At 39.0% G+C, this 20,561-nt stretch overlaps 1 protein-coding gene and 1 non-coding gene across 2 annotated transcripts; one reads left to right on the top strand and one right to left on the bottom strand.

Annotated features, from left to right (window-relative positions):
- Positions 1–1,996: 1,996 nt before the first annotated feature.
- On the bottom strand, positions 1,997–14,290 carry PDK4 (pyruvate dehydrogenase kinase 4). The gene is made up of 11 exons (XM_045827318.1): positions 13,661–14,290; positions 12,443–12,584; positions 11,195–11,266; positions 10,859–11,043; positions 10,628–10,714; positions 10,118–10,195; positions 8,253–8,329; positions 6,381–6,479; positions 6,077–6,187; positions 5,667–5,780; positions 1,997–4,259 (listed from the first exon to the last, which is right to left on the bottom strand). Exons 1-11 carry the CDS (start codon positions 13,788–13,790, stop codon positions 4,116–4,118), a joined length of 1,239 nt encoding a protein of 412 aa, XP_045683274.1. The 5' UTR covers positions 13,791–14,290; the 3' UTR covers positions 1,997–4,115.
- LOC123812242 lies at positions 12,699–12,804 on the top strand. Its single transcript, XR_006784528.1, has one exon. It is a non-coding gene; the product is annotated as a U6 spliceosomal RNA (small nuclear RNA).
- Positions 14,291–20,561: the final 6,271 nt, after the last annotated feature.

Here is a 20,561-nt window from a genome sequence, read left to right as displayed (position 1 = left end):
TTATGGACATGTGAATGCACAAATTCCCTACCTCCCAAGCAGCTTCAAATTTACAACTAAACCCACTGTGTGTATAAAGTACTTGCCTGTGAGCATGTATATGCGCATGTGCTTCATGTAGACACCTTGAATGGAGTGTCCTTGATGAAGGGCATAGTTTCTTTAGGATCTAAAGTCATGGTTGATGGCATTTTTTTACTCAAATATGATTATTCTGACAAGATTTTGATTTAGTTACAGAAAATTTATTCCACTAATTTTATTTTATTCTAATTTCCCCTTCCTTCTTTCCTCCTTCCCTCTCTTTCTCTCTCTCTCCTTCTTTTCCATCCTTTCTCTTCCTTCTTTTCGCCTCTTTTTTTCTTTGCAAAATTTTACCATTGAGGGCATTATGGAGGTGGGCAAAACTTGTTGTCTAAAGATAGGATTAAATTAATGACAGTGTGAAGATAGGAAAGATAAAACATACGACTGTAACAGGGTACAGCCAAGAGGGACGCCCCAAATAGGGATTTGGAATGGAGTCCAGAACTCAAGGTGTCCAGGAAATATTGGAAAGATATACAGGATGTCCTCACCCCTTCCCCCGACACAGGTGTGAGTTGGGGGAAGGGACACATGGAGCAGGAACATGCAGAACTGTTTCATACAGCAACAGCTTTGCAGCTAACCTCTGGCATGGTCATTTAACATAACTATAACCTTTAACTGGTTGCATAGATATGTTAAATAGCTGTGGCCATGCTTTGAGCCAGGAGGATGGAAGTGACTTCCACCCAAGATGTAACTGGTGGGGCAGCTCCCCCTGGTTACAGTGCCTGTGTGAGAGCTTGGAGAAGATTGGCTCCATGACATGGGGCCACACCTGCCCAGACTCACGATGGCAGCCCAATAATCTTGGAATAATACAGGAATGCTGGCAGGTGTAACTGACTGTAGGAGGAGTCAGACATGGGGGTGCAGAGGAAGGTTGGCACAGGGACTTAAACCCAGACTCAGCAGCCATGTGAAGAGAGAACCACACAGCTTTGGCAGAGTGGGGACCCCTGCAGTGTTGGCAAGAGTAAGGATCACATGTCTTTGGGGTGCTCCCTTTGGCCTCATGGCTTAGGAAGCAGGAGAGACTTTGCCTGGAAAAAAAAGGGTGAAAGGACTTTTACTGGCAGGCCATGAGAAGGTGCCACATGACTTTGGATAATTGAAGATCCTGACAACCACACAGCTGATGGCGCTGGGAGCCCGAATCACGGATCTCTACTTCTTTTCCTGAGATATGGTACCCCAGATTAGGGCTGAGGGAGAAGAAAGGACTGTGTCCGTCTGTGGGTATCCTAAAAGACTTTGATATTTTAATGAAGACATTAGGTCACTACTTTAAGTCTGTATAGCCTTAAATAAACATTTCCTTTCCTTTTCACAAATCTCTGGTTTTGAGAGATGTTTTTCCTCTGCAGCAGACAATGCAAGCCTAGTGGGGGGTACTTTCAGTAATAGTATATTACTATTGGCCCTGTTCTGTAACACCACCACTTAATTTAGTAATTTGTGTCCTGTTTCTACCTTATTATCATTCAGATATTTAATCCAGAAGTTGTTTGGGAACCTAAATTATCTGAGTGATTATTTTGGGTCTCCACTGTATTTATCATGTAAATATAGTCATTAAGTGAAACTTTAAATTTACTAAAATAGAGAATATAGCCATTGCAAAAATAATTATTGAACATATTTATGTAGATAAAACATACTTTATACTATGTGTTACTTGGGGCATACACAAGAAAGCAAAAAATGATTAGAAATTTCTGGACTGCTATAAAATACTTATCTTTTGTTTAAAAATTAAGATTTTAAGTTTATTTCAAAACTTCTAAAAGGCTATACCCAATATGTAGATAAATTAGGCTTAAATGTAAAATGAGGAGACTCTTTACTTCAAATTCTTCTTAGTACTTTACCATTAATTTAAGAAAAGAACTTTACAAGACTATGCCTATTACTGTAATAAAAATATTTATTATCAAAATTGTCACATTTCTCTGGACATAGCCTAAAGACAAAAATACAATTTATACATTAATAATTTAAGTGGGTCTGAACATTTAGTATCTATTCAGTAAAATCCTAAATCTCTTTCATAATTTTTACAAATACCAATGTAGTCTATTTCTATTCTATAAAACTGCATTTACACAACTGATAGTTACTGAGATACCAACATTTTTTTTTCTCTAGTGTTTTCATGATAGTTCACGGTGGGTTAATTAACCAACTGCTTTGGTAATCTTTGGTAAATACAAGTATTTACACACAAAAATTGTTTACATTTCAGTAAAAAATGAAAATTCATATAACTTATCAAACTGTTTTGTGTAATCAATAAATGCATACACCAGAATCCTATCATCAAAGTCACTATTTAGGACTTCTGATGATAAAGTCTGAAATTCACAACATAGTTGGAGGCTTGTATGGCCACTCCCAGAAGTACCACAACACTAGGCTGTAACAATATTAAACACAAATGTTAAGTTCAAAACAAATACAGTACTGATTATTTTCCAGTGCAGGAAAGTCTAGTTTTTTCCATAACCCAGTTTAAACATTGATTTGATGCATGAGTTTATTATCTCATTAAAACCTATTCTTTTGCAAGAATGAGAAAGCCGTTGGAAGAAGTCATACTGTTTTGAAAGACACCAATTCATCCTCTTGCCAATAATTTGTCCATGAAAATATGGATCATTTCTTGAGATAATTTGTGAAAATATAGCAAAATGCCCTTCCTTCTTTCCTTCCTTCCTTCCTTTTTTCTTCGTTCTTCCTTCTTTCCTCCTTCCTTCCTTCTTTCGTCTTTTCATTCCTTCTCTAAGAGTAGTGTACAAGACTACCCTGTCAACCTGCATATTACACCTGTACTCCCCAAAGTTCCATGTGCAGTTCAGCTTTCATTCCCTAACTCTCAGTCTCCATGATTCACCAAGAAAACATCTGACATGAAATCCTCTTACTTCCAGGCTACTTGTTAAAAACACTCCAAGAAATATTTAAATTCTAATGTCCTTGAGTCATTTGATAATTAAAGTTTTTTTCTACAGACACGTTAATGCGGGAGTGTAAAGAGTGCAATTGAATATATCAAAAACACATTTTTTTTAAACCTAGAGAATGGGTGTCTTTGGATTACCACCACCCCAGGGCGGAGAACGGCCCTTCTTTCTGAGTTAGGTTCTGAATGAATGACTTCTTTCCCTAACACCAGTTTTTCTAGGTCACTGTTTCATTCATTAAAAAAAACAAGATGAGAGATATTTTTGTTATCACTTTGGCAATTCTTCTCTCCCTCCAACCGTCAACATTCTGAACTCAGTGCATATTTTAAAATTCACCCGAGACTAGGCACCTTGCAGTAATAAGTGTTCTTTTACTACGTGATGTGTGGGCAGGGAAAGCAGCATAATAAAGGCCTTGTATTTCTCAGAAAAGGCTTTCCTCTAAGTTTTTACATAGGCTCAATGCCTTGGCCAAAACTTTGAATAAAATGTTTTGACTCATTGGTCATTCAAAGTGAATGTTATTTTAGTCACCAGTTTTTCCTCCCTGGAGCACATAGATATATACAAAATGTGCATTTATATACATTTCTGGCCATAGAGTATGAAATATGCCCTGCTCCTTTGAAAGGCAGGAAAATACTGGTATAATTGACGCGATGTTCAATGAACACTAATATGATGTCAACCAGACATCTAAGACATGTAAGTCCATTGAGATTGATAGCTTATGTCTTCACTCCGCTCCCTTTCCCACTCCTGCTGATAAAGAGATGAAAAACCGAGGCTTACATCTCCTTCTGGGTTTGATATAAACTCAAGCATTGTTCTATGTTGAGAGAATGAAGAGCTGGCCATCTGTGAACTCCTGTCGTCCCGCTCTGTGCTCTGCGGGGTCACAGAAACGGGCTCTGTTCCTCTTCCCCTCAGTGTTCTGGTGAAGGAGTTTGTGTTGCCGGTGTTTGTGTTTGAGGGAAGAAGCGCCCACACGCAAACATTCGGAAAGCAGCAGCACTGGCACAGACCCACTTTGATCCCTTCGAGTGTCCCGCGTGTCCGTCTTCACACAGCCACTTTCTCCTTCGCCAGGTTCTTCGGTTCCCTGCTCGGGACACACCAGTCGTCAGCCTCGGTGATCATCTGATAATGTTTGAAGGCTGATTTGTTGAAGACCGGGAGTTTTTCTATGGACTCAGAAGACAAAGCCTGAAAGGAGAGGGAGGAAAGAAGTCAAACCAAAGAAATTATTTATGGCGTAACTTGTAGTCGAAGTGACTTTTCAAAATAAATTCAGAGGTAAGTAGTCAACCACTCAAATACACTGTTTTATTTTTTTTAAATACACTATTTTAATTAGTTTAGTAATAAGAGTGCACCAGAGCAGATAGTCTGTTAGGCACTGTATAGAAGGAAACTAAAAAATAAATATTATCTCTACCTTATAGGGAATAAAATAGTATATGTACAATTTAAGTTAGGGAATAGAGTTTGTGTTCAATACCCACACACGTACCTTGTTTAGACATTACTGGTATGATAGAGTTGAAAAGCAAAGCTTTTCTTTCCAAGCAAAACCTTTTAATCTATGATAAAAGAGTTCTAATCTGATACTACTAATCTATTAAATCTGATACTACAAATCTATAATCTATTAATCTTTCCTAATACTTTGAAGACTTTGGCTTACTTAAGAAATGAATGCATTAATTATTTCAGATGGTCAAGAACCACTTGGCAAACAACTCTCTGGGGACAGAATGGGAACCTAGAAGCTTAATGTTTAGTTGCTAATATCTGTAAATATATTTTCAGTTGATATACAGGGTCTGGCAGAAGTAATGCCTTCTTGAGTGTGGTTGGTAAGGTAATAAAATGGGTATAATAATTTATAGTTCTTATTTGAACATTTCTCCTAAAATGTCATATGATGTGCTTGAGTATGATGTTGTTATGTTACAGAAATACATGCTTATGGTTTTGTAATAAAAGATTTTGTAACAAAATAGGGGCATTATTTGTGCCAGACCCTGTAGTTGGCAAATGATAAGCAGAATCAAAAAAGTGACCTTGACACATAAACCAAGGCTTTAAAAGAAATAGAAACACATGCACAAGGTTTTACAGTTTAGACAGAAATGTCCAGTATCCCGCTGACAACTTGTGAGCAGTCAGCTTCCGTTTCTCTGGATTTGTAATGTCAGCCTAACGTCTCGAATAACTTGATATCAGTTATTTTTTAAGCTGGAGCATTATTAGCATCTTTTTTTCCACAGTGGAAGTAAAACAAAAGTACAGCTATTCTCACAGATGCCAGAAGAGTTGCCTTAAAAAAATTCACATGGGCAGGTCCTCACTCTGAAACGAAAGTGCTTCATGGGCAACAATTTTGCTTCACTTGAGGCAGGTAGCCTGGCTCCACCTCCTTGTTTGTAAGTTACCGCGTTAAATATTAAACAGTGTATCTACACACACCACCCAGAAAATAGAATTCTTGTAGTCATTATTTGCATGAACTCAGTCTGGGGTTTTCATTGTGGGCCATAGAACTCAGGACTGTAAAAGAAGCAATCTTTTCAGAAGTGTGATTTTTTTCCTATTCAGTTTAAAGTATACCTTTAAGTAGATGATAGCGTCGGTTCCATATCCTGATAAAGAGTAGAGATGCAGGTCTCCTTGGAAGTACTTGGCATAGAGACGGGAAATCGGCAAGCCGTAACCAAAACCGGCCTAGAGAAAAAAGATCAGTTATTGGTAAAGAGGTAGTGTGATCACTGGAATACAAACAGTAGAAAGGAGTTACTACCCTGCCTGATATTGATGTCCTAGAACCTAGATAAAGACCTTCTGCTTCCAATCAGAGATCCCTGAAGTGGTTTCACTATCTTTAGCTTGCTTTATCACCCTTTCTCTCATCCCTCTGCCCAATTTAAATGGATTAACTTGCCTAAATACTTCCTTGTCATCCTAGATCTACCTTTAGAACCAGGTGGCTGGGGTGGGCTTTGCCATATAATTGGTCTTACCAAAGGAGCATTCCGGGCATTGTCCATCACAGGCGTTGGCGCGGTGGAGTACGTATAACTAAAGAGGCGGTCAATGATCCTCAGGGGCACGCCACCTCCTCTGTCTGAAATCTTAAACCAACAAACAAGGCGTCAGAGCTACACTTTAAAAACAATGTGCATTTGTCTGTATAAAAATGTCTTTCTGTCATTGAAAAGTCACTTAGTAAATGCCTTTGAGCTATTGCTCAAAGCAGACAGACCACTGTTGGTGACTTTTTAATTCTCTCAAGAGGGACTCACAAGAACATTAGAGAATGGTTACCTTAATTGTAAGATCTTCCTTCCCCAGGACCACAGTCACCTCCACTGGTGTGAGGGAAGGACAGTTTTCCTGGTGTTCAACTGTTGCCCTCATTGCGTTCTAGAGAAAACAAAAACAGAAGGAATTCAATGGCAGAAGAATGAGAGACAATAGATATCTGTTTTTTATGTATAAAATAAAAACAGTACAGAGAATTACTTGAAGTTCCTATTTCTTTAAGGTTAGTAGTTAAAACAGCTCTGTAAACAGCCATTTATGAATATGTCGCATAGGATGTATAATAAAAATATTCATTTTACCATGTCATAAAGCTCCTGGGAGTCATGTCTAATAGAAAAACCATTCTGCTAGTTGTCAGGTTCTTATTTGTCAGCTTAATTTAAATGTATGCATGGTTTTTTATCATCCATTTCCTGGCTCTCTATTTTCTGTCTTTCCATTACATTTTACACCCAAACACCAAAGACTATCACATAACAAATGACCAGTGAATCACTGAACCAATTTATTGGTTTTTAGAAAATTTGCTGGGAAAAAGTTGTTACCATTGAAAAGGATAGTAAATAATTCTAATTTAAATTTAAATTTGCATGTGATTATCATTTTAACTTTTGCCAGTGATATCAATATAAATCTATGAGTTGGACCATTCAATTTAAAAGTAAATCAAATCAACAAAATAGTATCTTTTGTCCTTTCACAGGAAAGAAACTCAAGTTTTCAGACAACTGGATGAGTTTTATACAGATACAGTTTCGGTTTATTTCACTCCTTTTTTCTCTCTAACCTTCCAGCAAATTGTCTGCTTTCCGGCTTCTATTTGATATTAAGTTCAAATCATTAGCTCAAGTGAAGTAAAATAGATCAGATATTTATAGTATACTCAATACCTCATTGTACTAACATTAATAATAAATTAGAAAACAGTAACTTCTGAGAAGAGTTATATCAGAATTAGAAGTAAATTTTACTTTTTTAGGCTTCCTCCTCCCTAGTCCAGATGACCCTTGGAAGTGTCACAGAGTTTGGGGTGTTTTTCTGTCTTTTGGTGGAAACAGAGTTGTAGTTTGGTGTTAGAACAGAGGACAGGGTCTGATATGAGCACCTGGCTACCCCAGACCTGTAACATCTGCGTCCTCTGAGCTTCTTAGAAATGCATACTCTCAGACCTAGAGAATCAAACTCTCTGCCAGGGACAGAGATTTGCATTTTCACAAGCCCTCCAGGTGATGCTAAGGGGCATGAAGTTTGAGAAGCACGGGCTTCCAGTTTTGCCACAGAAAGGGCACTGTGGACCAGCAGTGACACCTATTAGCTTATTAGAAGTTCAGTGTCTCAGGCCTTACCCTGGACCCACTGACTCAATATTTGCATTAAAAAAAAACCACTAGGTGATTCATATGCATGTTGAAGTAGTTCACGGAAGGAACAGACTGTCCTCTGAGCATATTCTAGACTCGGGTTGCAATCCTACCACTTACAGGAATTGTGGACCTGAACCTCTGGATTTGGAATTGGACCAGTCTGTGGGGGTGGAAGAAACAGGGCCTCATTCCCTGAAGTCTTCACCCCATGAACTTTCTTAATGAATGCACAAATGAATAGTCCTTTGTTGGACACCTGAACAAATAATGGGAATAGGGAGCTCTGAGACACCATGATTCATGCTGTGCATTCTCAAATGCATGTCGATGCTACAATGAGCTCTATGTGCCCTTTCAACCATTAACTGTTTCCTCCTTTTAGGTGCACAGAAGCTCACTTGGCAGAAGAGAGTGAGGCTCCTGTGCAGTCAGAAACGATAAAGGAACTTAAAATGCAACCAGTGAATTTTTAATAAAAAAGAACTGCTATCACGATGAAGCGTCATACCTTAAATAGTTCAAAGAGCATATGGTGCAGGTGAGAAGGAACATACACAATGTGAATCGGTTGTGCTGGAGATTTGGCTAAGAGAAAAAATATACTCATTAGAATTAGTAAACAAATACTTCACTAAAATAAACATCCATATCTATTTGACCAATATTTTAGACTTAAACAGGATTGGCATACTCCCCATCCTCCTCACTCCAAAATCCTACCCTAGAACCTTCCCTCTTAAACAGAAAACACAACTGGCTTATTTTCAACATGCTTTTACAGTTGCTGCCCAGTGCTTTATGATGAGTTTTTGTATTTCTCTACAGATGTATAAAGCAAATGAAGTGCATGACAAGGGTGCTATAAATTCGATTACATGGATTATTTTTTCTCTTTTCCAAACTTTTGTACTGGACAATATCATTGTAAGAAAGAAGAAAAAATGAATGTGCCTATAGGGTAACATCAGAAATGAAGGTAGCTATAATTCTCGTATTTGGAAATTGAAGCAGCACATAGAAAACAATGGGAAAATAGCATGTCTGATTAATCTAGATTTTTATCAACAAATATCAAATCTTATAGACTAAATATGCTCAAATTTCACCAAGAGGCTAAAGAAAACAGAGAAAGAAAACCTCATAGTACTGTTTGAAAAGAAAAATGGGAGAATTATTCTTTGGTGTGAAGGCCTTGGTGAAGTTTGAATCAGAAAACCTAAGGACTGGCTGGGTTCCTTGTTTATTTTATCAGACAGTTCAAGCAGTTTATCTGAAGTTATGTAACAGTTTTGGTAATGTTTAGAGATATTTTTCAATCTTTATTTGTAGCTTTATTTTTAGTTTAGCAATCAATTGCTTTTGCAGAACCCGTAAGTTAGGCTACTCATAATTTGAACAACTTAATTTTCACTGTCACCACCAATGAACATTGTTCATGTATAACTATTACTCAGAAAAGATGTTTACTTTGAATTAAAAAGAGAATGTTATTCCAGTTTAAGTATGCTGTCATGCTTTGAGAAGCAGCTATGGAATAGGATAAAGACAGTGTCTCGCATTCCTCATGTAATCACTTCAGTAACGTAGGAAGACTATCTTTTCAAGTACCCTTCAGTTGAAGCTACTAAATAAAGTATGCTGTGTTTCCAAAGCTGGTATATATTTATTTATAGTGCATTAAAAATAATTTTGGTGAGAACATTTAACACGAGAGCTACCTTCTTAAATATTTAAGTGTACAATATAGTATTGCTAAGCACAATGCTGTCCAGCAGATTTCTAGAAGTTACTCATCTTGCATAAGTAGAATTTTATACCCATTGAAGAGTGACTTCTCACTCCCCCTCCTCCCAGCCTCTGGAAACCACCATTCTGCCCTCTGCTTCTTTGAGTCTGACTTATTTTAAATACCTCATGTAAGTAAGGATCATTCAGTGTTTGTCCTCCTGTGACTGGCTTGTTTCTTATACTGCAATTTAAAGTACCTTTGTTTCCAGATCTTATGAGTAACCTCTTTAGAAGGATATCTCCACTACCAAGTGGTTCCTCCTACTTCTGGCTCCTCTGCACCCTATTCTGCAGTAAGCAATCTTTCTTCAATCTAAGACATTGGAATTAAATTGTTACTCTATATACCAAACTATTTGTTTACACTATTCTTCTTTATGAGTCATCACTAGCAACTGAATATGCTCAATTGAAACCTTCCAGTTGAGATAAAGAGAATCTTGGTTTCAAAATTAAAGTGTACAAACTAGGCACATTCAGAAGGGAAAATTGGAACACAGAAGTTGCTCTGTATTTACAGTATTAATCATAGTGGGAGGACACTGAATTTTACATAGGTTAAAATATATTTTATTCACAGCTTACCATTCACTTGCGTGAGCTTTAATTCTGGAGATGTTAAATAATACTGATCGCAAAGCATCCTCGAACTCTCAAAGGCATCTGGAATAGAAGGTTTTTTTCCATGATGATGAAATGAATTTGTGCCAAGTAAAATTTTCAAGTGATCTTCAGTATGTACACTACCCCTAAGCTAAAATATGCATTACAGTACAAGTTTATGTATATGAAAAAATGCATTTTAATATCTTATTGAAGAAACAGTATTTCAGTTACAGCAATAGGAATATGCACACATCAGAGATCAAATACTACATAAGAATATGACACATTAACCTGATATTAGGATTTTTTATAATATTATAAATGCATGTTTAAACCCCTGATCTTCAAAAACAAAGACTTTCATGACAGTATTCATAAAAACATAAAGGGAAAACTCTGAGTATAAATTCATTTACAGAGTCATCTCAACTGTATGTCAACCTACAGTATACATTTTCAATAAGGGAAATGAAGAAACCTAGAAATTACCTTGGATCACGGCTACTACGTCACAGTTGGGGTCAATGCTTCCAATGTGGCTTGGGTTTCTTGTCTCCGAGTCACTAAATAGAAGAACTGTTGAAAAATAAATATGAACATATAATAATGATTAGAACTACCACTGACCAAAAAAATGTGACCTACCAAATAGTCTAGTTAGAGTATGGCTTACAGTCTACACCCATCTCCATATATCATGATTATGATAAACTAACTTACTGTGCTGGTTCATTAGCATCCGGGTAGAAATACGGTTCATGTAAAATCGATCCAAGAAATACTGAAGATTTTGGTTGGTGACTGGGTCGACTGTGCAGCCATCTTTATATTCTATGACTCCTTGTGCCATTGTAGGGACTACATTATGATTTCTGTTTCGAACTTTGATCAGAGTATCTACAAAACTAAGCCAAAACACATTTACGTTTAGTGAAGGTTCAAGTAAGGTTCATTCACTTCTACCTCTTAGAGTATAAGTGTGTATATCATTTATGACAGGAGTATGTCTGGAAATAGTCAAAGTTTTAGACACTTAATCTAACACATAGAACTTACTCTGATAATGTTTTCTGGTCTTCTGGGTTTCTCTCATGGAACTCCACCAAATCCATCAAGCTCTGGATGTACCTGTAAAGTGACAGGTGTGCTTTAAGTTTTTAAATTGAATAGTGAGGTACAAGTGGCTGAAAGTACTATCTTTTCCATACGATTTGAAAAGAGAAAGTATTATGCTTAAAATTAAAACTCCAAGACATTTGCAAAACAATATCTCAAAAGAAAAGGTACAGCTTTAATACTTAACTTCCTAAATTAAAATTTTTATTTCTTTATTCCTGTTTTATTTATTTGTTTTCTGTTTTGTTTGGCAAATGTATTTTTAATAGCAAAAGCCCTTAAAAGCAACATTTTAAGAAAACTTTCATATTTTTTCCTAATCCATTCACAGGCGAATAGAAGTCTTGAAAGCAGTACATACTATGGATTGAATATATATTTCAGATTGTAATTGTTTAATGGGTATATAATATGTACATTTCTTGAATCAGTGAGTGAGAAGTTGTGCGGTCAGTAGATTAAAGTGAGGCTCTGGTGCCAACCTGCCTCAGAGCGTAACCTGGCTCTAGCCTCTGAAAATCTGCTCCTTTGGATTATCTATGCTCTCTCAGCCTCAGTATCCTCATTTATAAAATGAGATGATTATAACTGACAGAGTTCTGGCTGTGTGCTATGTATTCTAAGTGCTTTTTAATGGATTACCTCATTTAATTACACTCAATATCCCTTTAAGGCATATACTTTAGTCTCCTCAGTAAGAGATAGGGGAATTGAGGCATAGAGAATTTAAGACTCTTTCCAAGTATTCCACAACTAAGAAGAGGAGGAAGCAGGATGTGAACCCAGAGCCTGCTGTTAACTGGTTTGTAATTTAAAAAGATGAGGCCCTCTATGAATAGCAATCATTCATATTTATTTCTAGGATGGGATTCCTTTTACAATATCAAGCTCCATCTTTTATGATTTAAAATACAAAGCAAATTGTCACTGTCAAATAGTTTTCATATTTCTCCTAGAAATAAAAATTACATTGTGAAAGAATCTCCTTTTTCAGGATAAAATGTCAGTTTCTAGTTTTATAACTGCCCTTATCATAACTTAAAATTAATAAAAAATTCTTTACATGTTTCAAAAGTATTTACTATTCAAATCACCTGTTTTCCAACTATGATACTGATATATTGTAAGAATTCGTACTCAGATACTATCTTAAAATTAGAGACTGTTTCAGAATGGTTTACTACTTACCAGCTTTTAACTAACTGTACTGAAGAGGTATTTATTAATCGATCAGGAAGGATATCAATTTCCTTCAGGATATTGGCAAGCCTCACAGGCAATTCTTGTCTCAAAAATGCAAAAGAAGTTCTTTCACATGCGTTTTCCGAACCTGTAATAATTAACATTTATTTAGTATTGGGAAACAAGTATGTCTAAATGATGTCTTCGAACAGCATTAACTATCCAATATTAAACACATACATATATCATAAATTATTTTTCAGTGCTCGTTTCCACAGCACATATTCTAAAAACTGGGACAATAGAGAAGGTTAGCACGGCCCCTGCACAAGAGTGGCACACAAATTCATGAAGTGTTCCATACTTTAAAAAATAAATAAAGTAAAATAAGATTATTTTCACCCTCAGTTGGTTTACAGTTTATAGCTAATTCAGAAGTATCATCTTGTGTTTTTCTTTTTTTTAAGTTACCAATATGGGAATTAATGTTGTTTTGTTTTTTTAAGAGGGTTCACTTCCACGAATCAGACTACCCCTACAGCTCTTAATAGTTATGAGAGATGCAGGGTTCAATCAAGGCCACAATGTTTATAGCTCCAATTATGAAATTGGAGTGGGAGATGAGAGAGCAGGGTGGAAGTTGTGATGTTTCCGGATTACTAACAAATAAATAATATCACATTTCTATCCTTGAAAATTTCCTTGTAAGACTGTTGTGGGAAGTCTATAAATACTTTCAGCAGTATTGCAAATATTTTTAAAAACTTCAATGGCTGAGAAACAAAGAAATTTGTTAGGAATGCAGAGATGTACCCTGTGAAGGGTGGCCAAGGGCTAAAAACCTCAATTAATTTTAGGCTACTTTATAATGTTAGATTCTTTTCCAAGGAATTCTGTGCGGCGAAGGGGTCAAGTTTTCATTCATTGTTAAATGCTGACCGAAAGCAAAAGTATTTTGACAGATGCTTTGGACGGAAAGATGAGCTCAAACCATCCAGCATCAGCGGAGCCGTAAGTGGCCTCTACCCTTAGACAAAACTGTCAGCACGAAGGTGGATGTAGGAGAAGGCAAGGTGTGCTGGTGGTCGAGGATCTAGGCTTCGGCAGAAAGTCCGACCACAATTCTTTTTAAACAATGAGGCCAGCCCTCCCTGCACCGGGACTTAAAGTTAAGGAAGCTCTCCAACCCCAACGCCCCCGCCCGGACCCTCTGTCCTCACTCACCAAAGTCCAGCAGCTGCTTCATGGACAGCGGGGACGGGCTGTAGCGCGAGAAATGCTCGACCTCGCGGGGGACCAGGCTGGCGCCGCTCAGCGAGCGGGCGCTGCGCATCACGAAGCGGGCCGCCTTCATCTTGATGCCCACAGGACCTGGCAGGGGCTGACTTGCGGGCGAAAGCTGCAGGGGAGAGAGTCCGCGACGGAGGAGCGGGCGGGTCGCGTCCCGGCGAGCAGCTCGGGTGTGCTGGCGGGCTGGTGCGCCTCTGTCTGGGCTGACGGTCAGGGGTGTTACGGAGCAGAGGAGTCCCGCGGCTAGTCAGAAGGAGCAGTGAGTCAAAAGAACAACAAGTGTCTTGAGACTCCAGTGCTCGCCTAGCCACCACCGGCCGGCTCCTGCGGTTTTATTCGTTACCCCCGCACGCTCCCCCCAGCTCCAACGGGGAGGAGTCACTGGAACTTGGAGACGCGTCCTGAGCCTGGAACCAGGCCAACCCAGACAGAGAAAAAACTCTGGGCCCCGATCCCTGGTGGCAGCCACTGCGGAGTGTGCTGGTGCTGGAGCAAGAGGCTGTGAGGGTTAAGGGGTTAGGAGGAAGCCGAAGTGGGCATCTGAAAGTAGGTAGATGTGGGATCAGCCACTTGGGACACGGCGCCGGATCCCGTGGGCAGAGGGCCAGCCCAGACTCGTCCTTGTTGACAAGTGCGAGGCTGTCTCAATGTCACGCGTTCCCAGCCAGAAACTATTTCCAAGAATTTGGACTCCGGGAGCTCATTGGTCCTTGCTCAGAGCGGGCTTTTACAGTAGCCAATCAGCTGCGTTCAAAAGTATGGATTTGTCTGCCATTGGACAGTGAGAAGAACAAACAACCTGAAGAGTTCCTCCAGCAAGCAAACAGCACGCATCAGAAACCGGAAGTACCTTTTTGGCTGAGACTTGAAGAGCTGCCCAAACTACATTAACTTTTTCCTGTAGCATAAAAGGCCATCAATTTGCTTCTTTCTATTGGGTTTAATTCTGTTAATTAAAAACAAAATTAGAAAAGGATCAGTTTGTCAGTTTGACCCACCTTTTTTTCTTCCATCAAGAATTTGCTGGCTCTGTTCCCCTGTATAAAATGTCCTTAATCCAAATCTTGGCCTAAGACATTCTTTTCTAGCCTTAAATGCCCAGCTCAAACTAGGTTCTGCAAGAGATTTTTCCTGATTGCTTCTCTCCCTACTCTTCCAAATATGGCCTTTGTCACTTATGACATTATATCATAGCTACTTATGTTCTCACATTGTCCCTTCCTGGACTCCTTGCCTTGAAAGACATCAGGACTGGGACTGTGCCAGATGCATCTCTGTTATTTCTATCCTGTTTTGTTGCTGCTAAAGCTGGGGACACATAGGAAAAGTTCCAAATTGCATCTCCCTTTGAAAATGGGTCTTGATACTATTGTAATTTTATATTTTTGTATTTTGAATCCTTTGTTACATATTTGTGTAGCTTGGTAAGGAAAAAAAAGGAAAGAAAAACAGGTGTTCCAGAAGCTAAATCAATCAATCAATCAATCAATCAATGAAACTCTCTGATGGAGCGAGTAAATTTAAAGTAAAAATCTTTTCTTTTTCCTTGATTACATCCCAAGAACAGAAGTAATAGAAAAGTATGCATTTGCTTTTTCTTACCATGTGTGTGAGATCTGGAATAAGCAAAAGTATATATTAAAAAGAATTATACCCTTTAATCTGCAGAGGAAAGGCAGTGGAAATGATACATTATAGGCAATTCTAATTTAGGAAAACCCCACTGAGTGCTTGACCTGACTGACCCGGAATACTGTCCTGAGTTGTGTGATGATTAAAGGTCAGGTGAAGTCCTATGACAGTCACAGAGATGGCTAAGGGCTAAATGTGAACTGAGGTCACCAAAATTTTGTCTCCGTGTCATCCCATCCAATAATATTTATCAGGTTACTCTCACAGTGAAGTGAACTACATTCTTTAATGTCATTTCTCTATGACGGGAACTGGTGTTATAATTGGCAACATTTATGGCAGCTGGACTGGAATAGCCGGGTCAAGCTGTTTACCCAGTTGGCTAAGACACTATAATGACAGGTATCCCTTGCTTTCCGAAAGTTTGAAAGTTTGTGTTACACCACTTTGTTTTTATGAAAAACCTGTACCTGTTTTCTGTAACTGAAAGAAATCTGGAAAGGATTTTTGCTTTTGTAAGAAAAGAAGGAAAGCGAAAATAGCATTCAGTTTTTGTTTCCCAGCAAGCTGTACAGAGGCAGCACATACTCGGAACAACGTGACGGCACCACCAAGCTCCTTCCCAGGAAGCTGCACTCAGCATCTCAGCCTCACACCGCACAGCTTTGAACTGTGTCTGTGAGCAGCTGTGCTTCATCTCAATTTATTTTGTGCATCTGTTAACAAGATGTATCCTAAGGTATCAGAAAAGCCTAAGAGAGTTTATAAGGGTGTTACACTTAGTATAAAACTGTATGTAATTAAGTGGATTTGGTATGATTCGATAGGTTATTTTGGGGTATGGGAAGTCTCAAAGATTTTTCCATATAAATTCATGGTAATTGTTTCTTTGCTTAATGCTACTTCAGCTTATGAAAAGTATCATAGAAACACTCTACTTTTGGATAGCAGGGAAAACCTGTACCATGTTAAGCAAGTGACCAGGAAAGAGAGTGACATATTTTCAGGCTAACACAGATCTTGGAGTTGATCCAGTTGCTACAGAAATAAAGAAAAGGGAATTATTTGGGAACAATGGTAGGGACAAATCTGTGCATTCATTTGAGTAAAAGTAAACTCTGAGAGGACTATCAAATAATTTGGTGCTAACGGTCAGAGGGGTGTACTAAAGTTTCCCCCTTGTACACAGTGCTGAGCCCAGCATCTCTGCTGAGACACTCAATTCCTGAAGTTTTCAGGGTCATGCTTACCTACTGTGAAATGAGTTCCAGACAGCTTGCCTGGAAAACCTAATAAACTAAGGCCACTGGTAGAGTTTTAAGAAGGCAAGTCACGCTTTTGCCAGGGGGCTGGGCATGTTCAATTAGATAAAATGCATCAAGACACTTAAGGAGATGCTTATTCAACTTTCCACCTGTAGGAACATATTCCAAGGAAGCAATAAAAAATTACATTAAGCCTCAGTGGATTGAGCGCAGGCTGCAAACCAAAGTGTCGCAGGTTCGATTCCCGGTCAGGGCACATGCCTGGGTTGCAGGCCATGGCCCCCAGCAACCGCACATTGATGTTTCTCTCTCTCTCTCTTTCTCCCTCCCTTCCCTCTCTAAAAATAAATAAATGAAATCTTAAAAAATTAACAATAAAATTATAAAAATTACATTAAGAGAAACTTGAAAAGCCATGATAGAAAGATAAACAGATTTGACTATAAAATATGTAAAGTTTAAAAATGATCAGCAAACTTTGAGAAAACATGCTATGTAACAGACAATGATTATTTAAGAAATGACTATTTCAGCAGCTTACGAAATTGTCATGATCTGTTCCTGCACGAAGCTACAGACTTGTGGGGGAAAGAGACATTACAACAGTACAACAGCAAGGGATGATAAGCATACACATTAAATTAGGACAAGGGTTGTGAAAAAAGCACAGGAAGACTATAATGGGCTGGAACTACTTCCTACTTGGTGGGCAAGGATGGTCTCTCCAGGAAAGTAACAATTATGGAAGATGATGCATCCTTCTATTGGGGAATGAGAAGGGAATATTGGCGAAGAGATTGGGGAAAATCAGGCCTAAATCACTATTTGGTCTCTAATGTTTCTTAAAATTGTTGTTTTAGAGGATGCTAGATGCCAGGGACTGGACTGGGTGCCTTGGTGTGTGCAAAAACATCTCTCAAGGCTAATAGCAGTGGCTGATGGAAAGCAATGGCTAACTTCTTTTTAATGGGACTTTCATTTAATCCACAGGGTGAAAACCTCATGATTAAATGCATTAAAAATAGTTCATAAAAGAGACTTGATCAATGTGTCATTTTAATGGTGACAGTAATGGTACTGGATGGTGGTGATGTAGGCATTCAGAGGTGTTTGGAGGAAGAGCTTTGTTGGGAATCAGAGAATACTTCCTCTGCGAACTGGCTTTTGTGATGATCTTAGAAGGATGAGCAAGATTTGGCAAATTACTGGTAGACAGTGGAGAAGGATGTCTGAGCTGGAGCAAGAGCAAAGCTATGGAAATATAGTGGAGAATGGATGACTAGTTTAGTCTGTCTGCTATCCAGAGTCCCTGTAGAGAGGAGAAAATGGGAGATTAGGGTTATATCATGAAAGCCTTACCTACTGGTATGAGAACTTCGAGATTCCTGGAATAGGCAGCATGAAACTGACCTTATTAAGCAGGAAGCACATGGCTCCCTGCTCAAATTTGCCAGCAGTTAAACAATGTAATGCAACTGAACTTAGCTGACACACATTGCGTACCAAACATTATGATAGGTGCTGGGGTCAGAGATGAAAAAGGCATAGACCCTGTCTTCAAGGATGGGAAACAGACATAGAAATGATCTAAAGAAAAACAGTGTGATGCATATAAAGTATGTGTTGGGGGGAGGGGGAGGTTGAGCAGTCAGGGGAGACTTCCCTGGAGGAGGTGACATGTCATCTGAGTGATAAAGGTGGGACAGAAGTTCAGGAGCAAACAGAGAGGAAACACGTTGGGGCAGTGGGCAGTGAGAATGAAGAGAGTCATGTTGTTCTTAGGACCCCTAGCCTTTGTGAAGTCTGAGAAAGAAAAACTTAAAAAAACATTCTCTAATGTTTGATGTTCAAAGAATGCTCTACTGGGAGGGGGTAATCTCATTACAGAAGCAGGGAAGTTGATGGGTCAGGAGGAAAGGGCAGGCTGACTGAGCAGGGGGAGCATACATGGTGAGTTTGTCTGGGGACACTGGGGTTAATGAAAAACCACTGGGGGAACAGTCATGGCTGCCATTACTGGTGAAGGGAAGATGAGAACCCAAAGGCTATGGAGCCTTGCACAGGCCATCCCTCCGCCGAACCAGATGGGAGCTCTGGAGCAAACATCTCCTGCTGGTCCTGCATCGGTCAGACACAGAGGTCATTTCTATAGTACTGGGATGTATGTGTAAATGGGATTTACACACCTGGCAATTGACATTTGTAATAATCCCACACTAGCCATCATGGTGGTAATGACCAGCTATTAACCTTTTGAACAGCCCCTGACTAAGAGAGCAAATATAAAAACAATATGGTGTCCTAATAGGAACGATGGAGATTCGTTTCATTCTTATAAATATCTCAAGAGTGGTGGTTCCATCATATCTCCACTGAATTCATCTGTGGGAACATGGTTGTTCCTTGAGAATGGCTGTAAACTACTATCAACCAACAGAGTAGTAGCCCTGATGGCAACTGCCATGCTAGACTTGGTATTTTTGCTCAAGCAGATTCATATGGCCTCAGAGACCTGTGATACAGCCACAGACTCGGTGAATGTATGCTTTCGTTTCTACCCAACAAACAAACAAGAAGAAAAAAACCCTAACTCTCTTGTACTCCAAGCTCGGCATCTGCTTACTGAAGAATCTAGACTGATATCCTCTATGTTAGAAGGTTGTCCTCTATGTTTTGCTAATTCTAAAAAGCATGTCACAGATCATGTACATGCTATGGTAAGATTTTTATTCAGGCAATAAAGAAAGAAGGGTGGAAGAAAGGAAAGAGGAGGAAAAGGAATGGAAGGAAAGGAAAAGAAAGGAAAAAGGAAAGAACTATATATGTGAATATGGGTTGACGTATGCATGTAAAGAGTCTGGGAAGAAACCTTGCCAAATTCTCAGTCATGGTTTTGGAGATGCGTGGAACAAGGGACTCTCATATCTTTATGAGCAAGCTTTATATCTACCTATTATATTCTCCATGGTGCATGTCTCAGTGCTTTTATACACTGAAGCCAGGAGTAGTTCTTGACCAATGAAAAGGTTTTGCTTGAGTGCAAAGGTTTAGGAGGGTAAGGTGGAGAGAGTGTTTCTAGAAATAAATCTATGCAATCAGTGAGTGATGATGGTCCAGCTAATGTCATTAAATTGAAAGGTAGATTTGGGGTACTGGAAAGCAGTATAATCCCAGGCAATTTCAAAGGTCAGGTGGATGAATTACTTAACTTTCTGTCCTTATATTTCTTGAATTCTTTAATCTCAGTTACTTTGATACCTACTGCATTTCTGTTGCCCATTTCCTTGGCCTCTTCAAATGCCTGATTACCTCTGAAAACAGGAAGGCCAGTCATACCTTCTCCTCAAGCCCAACACACTGTCCCCTTTTCCTGTTTGGCATATTCCCTCACTCTCTCTAATCCTATTGTGACATTCACAAAAATCTATCTTAACCATCCCCTTGGCTAATGACATGCCATTCATCTGCTTTCCATTTCTTCCCCACCCATCCTAGATCCTCTGCCTCATTACTCCCTTCATTCTCACCTCTATCTGCTTCTTGTTCTTCTGTTTTACTAATTAATGAACAGGCATCTTTATTTTCCTTGTGAGATTTCTTCCCCCTGTTTACCACACCATAGCACTGCAGGAGATCCTCAGCATCTAGGCTTTTCCCTAAGTCTTGTGCTCTTGGTAGGTTCCCTCTCCCAGATGCTGTCATGACACATCTAGGGGCAGCAGTGAACAGTGCCACTTGGTTTCACATAGGTCAGCTAAATGGCTCTTTGGACACTATGTTGTACCATCAGTTGTCATACTCTACCTAGACCACTGCTATTGTTCCTCAAGCTCCAACCTAATTCAGGTACCACCTGATACTTATTCCCCTCAGTTTATCTGTCCTTGGCTAGTTTCTTCTCCAGCTTCTTTGATGGATTCCCCCAGTTGGACCTAGTC

This window comes from Phyllostomus hastatus, unplaced genomic scaffold (assembly GCF_019186645.2).
Source record: "Phyllostomus hastatus isolate PE091 unplaced genomic scaffold, TTU_PhHast_1.1 phas_scaffold_78, whole genome shotgun sequence".
Taxonomy (NCBI): Eukaryota; Metazoa; Chordata; class Mammalia; order Chiroptera; family Phyllostomidae; genus Phyllostomus; species Phyllostomus hastatus.
The sequence above is the reverse complement of the archived record's forward strand: the minus strand, read 5'-3'. Positions and strand labels throughout refer to the sequence as shown.